General features: G+C 41.2%; 1 protein-coding gene across 1 annotated transcript; it reads right to left on the reverse strand.

The window, feature by feature from the left end:
- Nucleotides 1-5,059: 5,059 nt before the first annotated feature.
- LOC140803270 (uncharacterized) lies at nucleotides 5,060-5,740 on the reverse strand. Its single transcript, XM_073159058.1, has one exon. The coding sequence runs from the start codon at nucleotides 5,738-5,740 to the stop codon at nucleotides 5,060-5,062; it is 681 nt and encodes a 226-aa protein (XP_073015159.1).
- Between the last annotated feature and the right edge of the window lie 1,167 nt (nucleotides 5,741-6,907).

Below are 6,907 nucleotides of genomic sequence, written 5' to 3' on the forward strand. Positions count from 1 at the left end.
AGGATCCACAACGCATTCCATGTGTGCCAACTGAGAAGGTACATTCCAGACCTGAGTCACGTATTAGAGGTAGAACCACTCTTGGTCGAAGGAAACTTGGGAGAAGGACTGAAATATGAAGAAGTTCCTATCAGAATCGTGGACACCAAATAACAAGTCCTCAGACGACGCATTATTCCCTACGTCAAGGTACAGTGGTCCAACCACACGGAGCGAGAAGCAACTTGGGAAGTTGAAGAGAAGATGCGAAAAGAATATCCCTACCTATTTGGAGACCAAGCCAACTCCAGTTTCGAGGACGAAACTTCTCATAAGGAGGGAGGGATGTGAGAACCGAAATTTTTGAAAGATGTAATTAATAAGTTGTAAGAAAATTTTAGTATGAGATTTTTATTATGTATTAAAGGAGATATGCTTATGGGAAATAATTGTTGGGAATCTTTATGGCAAAGTCAACAATACCTACACTAAGGCATGTTAATTCCAAAATTTGGGGAATAAGATTTACAAGATTGTGATACCATACAAGTTGAGAGGAATTAAGGCATAAGGAGTACAAGCAAATTTCGAAATTCCCCTAGATTTAATGCATATTTATTATAATGGTTAGATACTTGGTTTGTTGGAAGGAAATCATCAAGTTTGTGCACAAAATCCCTTAATCTAGTATCAAAATTTTCGAGCCAAGCAAGGTGAAAAGAATCAAGGATTAAATCTCACAACTTAGATAGCTCAATTTTCGAAATATGGCAAGGATATTGGAATCAAATATTGAGAGATTTGAAGCAAATTTGGGCATGATTGGATAAATACCCCATCACCCCTTTCATTCTCCTACACCAAATTTCAAAAAATCCCTTCCTGAAATTCTCAAAATTCAGCAGCTCTCCATGTCACGCTCCGGGACGGGGGTTGGTTGACACCGGCGTTGCTTTCAAATTTACATTCGAAAACAACGAGCCTCAGAAGTACAGAATTCCATAAACCAGTCTTTTATACATAATACGAAATAATTCATTGTCTGATACAAACTCGATTAATAATGTTTTACAGCGGAAATGTAAAACCGAACTTAACAACGTATAAACAGATGCAGCGGAAATAACATAATCTAAAACTGGAAATAACAGTCTTCTTCTTCACCATCCCCAAAACTGGATCTGCTCCTCTTCTTCAAGCCTTTCTTCGTCGTTCTTATCTGGGATGATTTTTTGGGTGAGTGATATGGTTGTCACTCAGTAAGCGGGGGTGGGAATAACTCCCAGTTTTCGAAATCATTTTACAGAAACAGTAATACAATAACATACAGAAACTCTTATTTTCTCAACAGAAATCAGTGATCAGAAATCAGTAATCAGTATTCAGAAATCAGTAATCAGTATTCGGTAATCAGAATTTAACAAGTAAGCACTGAGCACATTCGTGAATTTCATGGCTAAACTGATATCAGTCCCCTATATGTTCTCTCCTCTAAGGGGTGAGGCCAGTAATCAGTAATTAGTAATCAGTAATGTTCAGAATATATATTCCTACCATTAGTTCACTAAGTTTCAGTGCTTCAAAAATCAGATATCAGAAATCAAGAATATGCCTTGCTTTAAAACAGAAATCATCAAACGGGTTTTCAAGATATTTATACATAAGCCCACTTACCGTAAGTTGCTAGAGTTTCGGTTGAAGTCTACTGAAAACTGCTTGCCTCGCTACTGGATTTTACAGCCTCGAAATATGCACTCCTTTAGCTCAAAATTCAAGTGATAGTCTCAAGATTTGTGTAACCCAATTCAGAGGTTTGGGAGTGATATTTATAGGCCAATTTCTGACTGTTGGATTCTCTATTAATGACCATAATCTGACATTAACAGCCTTTATTTCGTGTTGAATGCTTCAGTTACAAGTTCTAATCTGAATTAGTAACTGTCTGCTGTAGTCTTGTTCTTCTACTGCTGCTGCTTTCTCACTCTTCTGCTGCTGGACATGTCTGCTGGAAATACATGTCTGCTGGAAAATACCAGCTGCTGAAATATTAACATCTGCTGAAATTTTTCATTGCTAAAATTTCGGGTTCTCACATCCCTCCCTCCTTATGAAAAGTTTCGTCCTCGAAACTTGGCTATACATGATCCTCAAAGAGGTAAGGGTATTGTTCTCGCATCTTTTCTTCCATCTCCCAAGTAGCTTCTCTTTCAGTATGATTGGACCATTGTACTTTGACATATGGAATAGTCTGTCGTCTCAATACTTGGTCTTTGTTATCAACAATACGAATCGGAATTTCTTCATACTTCAACTCTTCATTTAAGCTGCTCTCAACCAGAAGTGGTCCAGCTTCCAAAATGTGACTTGGATCAGAAATATATCTTCTCAGCTGCGAGACGTGAAATACATTATGAATTCTTGACATTTCGGGTGGAAGTGCTAATCTGTAAGCAAGTGTTCCCACTTTTTCAAGAATCTCAAATGGTCCGACGTATCTGGGATTCAGTTTTCCGGTCCTTATTGAATCGGATTACACCCTTCATGGGTGATACTTTCATATATGCTTTTTCTCCAACTTCAAATTCCACGGGTCGTCTCTTCAAGTCAGCCCAACTTTTCTGTCGATCTTGTGCAGCTTTTAATCTTTCTTTGATCAAAGCAACTTTATCCACTGTTTCTTGGACTAGTTCGGGTCCCACGATGGCTTTTTCCCCGACTTCATCCCAATATAGTGGTGATCGACACTTTCGTCCATACAGAGCTTCGTATGGTGCCATTCCAATGCTGTTGTGGTAACTATTATTGTACGCGAACTCAATTAAGGGCAAATGTTCGCTCCAATTACCACTGAAGTCTAGAGCACATGCTCTCAGCATATCTTCCAGAGTTTGAATTGTCCTCTCTGTTTGGCCATCGGTCTGAGGATGATAGGCCGTACTGAGAGTGACCTTAGTTCCCATAGCTTGTTGAAAGCTTTTCCAAAAACGAGATGTAAACCTCGGGTCTCTGTCTGATAGTATGCTAGCTGGAACTCCATGCAATCGTACGATCTCATTCATGTACAATGTGGCTTGCTTGTCCAAATTATAATTCATGCGGACAGGTAAGAAATGTGCAGATTTTGTGAGTCTATCTACGATTACCCAGATGCCGTCATGACTTTGTCTAGACTTTGGTAACCCGACAACAAAGTCCATGGAGATATGTTCCCATTTCCATTCTAGAATTTCTAGAGGTTGTAGAAGTCCTCGGGTCTCTGGTGCTCGGCCTTGACTTGCTGGCACACGTGACACTTGGAAACAAATATTGCCACGTCTTTCTTCATTCCACTCCACCAAAAAATTTTCTTCAAATCTCTGTACATCTTGGTACTGCCAGGATGAACTGAAAATTTTGACTTATGTGCTTCAGACATTACTTCTTGTCGAAGGTTATCGATGTCTGGTACGCACAATCGTCCTTTCATCCACACGATCCCTTTGTTGTCTATCTCGAAATCTGGTGATTTCCCTTCCTTAGCTTGCTCTTTCAGTTTCACCAAAGCGGAATCTCTATCTTGACTCATCTTGATTGTCTCTCGAAGACAAGGTTGTGCTGAAAGTGACGCTAGGATCACCTTACTCATATTCTTTCGACTTAAAGCATCTGCTACTTTGTTGGCTTTGCCTGGATGGTAGCTTATTGTCAAGTCGTAATCCTTCATGAGTTCGATCCATCGTCTTTGTCTCATATTTAGTTCCTTTTGTGTGAACAAATATTTGAGACTTTGATGATCGGTGAAAATCTCACACTTGGCTCCATAAAGATAATGTCTCCAAATTTTTAGTGCGAACACCACTGCAGCTAGTTCGAGGTCATGTGTTGGGTAATTCTGTTCATACGGCTTCAATTGTCTCGATGCGTATGCAATCACCCTTCCCTCTTGCATGAGTACACATCCTAATCCTCCTTTAGATGCATCACTGTAAATGGTGAAGTCTTTGTCTTCAGTTGGCAATACCAACACTGGAGTAGAGGTAAGTTTCTTCTTCAAAGTCTCGAAACTTTGCTCACATTTTTCACTCTATTGAAACCTAGAGTTCTTCTGTGTGAGCTTGGTGAGAGGTATGGCTATTGATGAGAATCCTTCAACGAATTTTCGATAGTATCCTGCGAGTCCCAAGAAGCTTCGAATTTCTGTCACATTCTTTGGTCTAGGCCAATCTGAGATTGCCTCTACTTTCTTAGGATCTACCGATACTCCTGCTGCTGATATCACGTGCCCCAAGAATGTGACGCTCTCTAGCCAAAATTCGCATTTCTTGAACTTGGCGTACAGTTCCTTTTCTCTCAGCGTCTGGAGGGTGAGACGAAGGTGTTCCTCGTGATCTTTCTTACTTGGTGAGTACACAAGGATGTCGTCTATGAAAACGACCACGAACCGATCGAGGTATGGTTTGAAGACTCTATTCATGAGATCCATGAATGCTGCTGGAGCATTGGTCAGTCCAAACGGCATTACCGTAAACTCATAATGGCCGTATCTAGTCCTGAAGGCTGTCTTCGGAACATCGTCTGTCTTGACTTTCAGTTGGTGGTAGCCTGACCTCAAGTCGAGCTTGGAAAAGACTGTAGCTCCCTTGAGTTGGTCAAACAAGTCATCTATCCTTGGAAGCGGATACTTGTTTTTGATTGTAATCTTATTCAGCTCTCTGTAATCGATACACATCCTCATACTTCCGTCCTTCTTCTTTACAAATAGGACAGGAGCTCCCCACGGAGATGCGCTTGGTCGGATTTGTTTCTTGTCCAACAACTCTTGAAGTTGCTCTTTGAGTTCTTTCAACTCTGCCGGAGCCATTCGGTATGGTGTTTTTGAGATTGGTGCAGCATTGGGCACTAAGTTGATCTCAAATTCCACCTCGCGGTCGGGAAGTTCGCCGGGAAGTTCTTCAGGAAAGACATCCGGGAATTCTTGTACTACCAGAATCTCTTCTAGTGTCAGTGTGGTTCCTTCTTTTACCTCGCTTAACATAGCTAGGTAAACTTCTTCCCCAATTTTCATGGCTTTCAAAGTTTGAGAAACAGAAAGAAAAGTCTTTCATTCTTTGGTCTTGCCATGAAATAAAAGTTTCTCTTGGTGTGGAATTTGGATGGTTACCGTCTTTCCATGACAGTCTACTATAGCATGATTCTTGGCTAACCAATCCATTCCAAGAATTACGTCGAATTCCACCATGTTCAGTTGTATTAAGTCTGCCTTGAAACTCTGATTATCTATGAGCACACTAATATCCCGATATAAAGTGTGAGTTTCTAAAATGCGATTTGCAGGAGTTGCTACTCTATATGGTTCTGCTAAGTTATCAGGCTTAGCTCCTAACTTCTTTGCAAATCTCTTAGACAAGAATGAATGCGTAGCACCACAATCAAATAACACATAAGCAGGTATATTATTGATTAGAATGGTACCAGCTACAACATCATTGGAGTTGTTTGCCTCTTCTTGAGTGATAGCATAGACTCGAGCATTCGGCTTGTTCTCTTTAGGCTTATTTGGAGTTGTCCCACCTGCTGGACCATTCCTTGGATCTGGAAAAAGGCATTGAGCAATGTGGTGGCCCATCTTTCCACAACGGAAACAAGCTCCAGAATTCTTACGGCATTCACCCGTGTGAGTGAATCCACAATTTTGGCACTTGACTCCATCTTTGCTTGATGAAGAAGAAGTGGTTCCTTTGGATGGATCACTGGTGAACTGGTTGTTTGAAAACTTAGGCATCTTGAATTGTTGGCCCGATTGGTACTGGCTTGGCTGAGGGCGTTTGAGTTTGTTCTCGCCTTCACGCCTCTTGATGTCATTCTCAGCCCTGATGGCGGCTCCCATCAATTCATCAAAACTGTTGGGCTCGATAACTGCAAGGGCAGATTGAATACGGCTGTTCAATCCCTTCTTGAAGCGATGCATCTTCAAGGCCTCGTCTCCCATGATGGTTGGGGAGTAAGTTCCCAATGAGTGGAACTTAGATGAATACTCCACCACTGTCATGTTTGGTTCTTGAACCAAGCTTTCAAATTCTGACAGCTTCTGCACTCGAACTGCCGTCGGAAAGTACTGCTTCAGAAATGCTTCTCGGAACCTTTGCAAGTGATAGGTCCCGCCTCTAACATAACTGGTGAGACTCCTTCCCACCATTTGGCAGCTTTATCCATAAGAAATGGTGTAATCACAGCTACTCTGATCCCTTGTGGAACTTCAAGTAGTCGAAGATGATTTTCCACCTCTTTCATCCAATTTTGTCCGACCTCGGGATCGGAACTTCCATCAAAGTTAGGGACTCTTGCCCTTCGGAGGGACTCATAATGCTGCTTAGTCCCATTTTGAACTGGAGGTGGTGGTGGTGGCTGGTTAGCATTTGGGTTCACCAACCCTTGCAGCGTGGTTGCCACAATCGTGGCTATAGCCATTAAATCCACTTGGCTAAGGCCAACTGCTGGTGGCTGTTGTTGTTGTTGTTGTTGTTGTGCATCTTCGTCATTGCGATTGTTGTTGTTGCGGTTATTGTAACGAGGGTTACGATTGTTTCTCACAGGTCGTCCGTCCATTTCCTACAATTACGAAAGTTCTAAGGTTGATCGCAGAATAGAGACTAACAAAGTATAGGAATGATTAAGTAATTGCTTGAAATTCAAATTTGAAACCAATGGATAGAAATAAATTTTATTGATTTCCCACAAAAGTGCAATTACAATTGATTTTCGAAATTGAAAACAGAAATGCAAATAGAACAAGTGTTATTATAAAGAAACAACTACTGATAAACTAATCTACTACTTCTCCTAATCCCAAATCCATAGGATCCTTTTCAACTTCTTCTTCTTCTTCGGGATCCTCCTCGGGTTCGTCTTGGTTGGCTATTACGGCTTGTAGGTGTTCAATCTGACCATG

The sequence above is a fragment of the Primulina eburnea genome, chromosome 1 (genome assembly GCF_022965805.1).
Source record: "Primulina eburnea isolate SZY01 chromosome 1, ASM2296580v1, whole genome shotgun sequence".
Classification (NCBI taxonomy): Eukaryota; Viridiplantae; Streptophyta; class Magnoliopsida; order Lamiales; family Gesneriaceae; genus Primulina; species Primulina eburnea.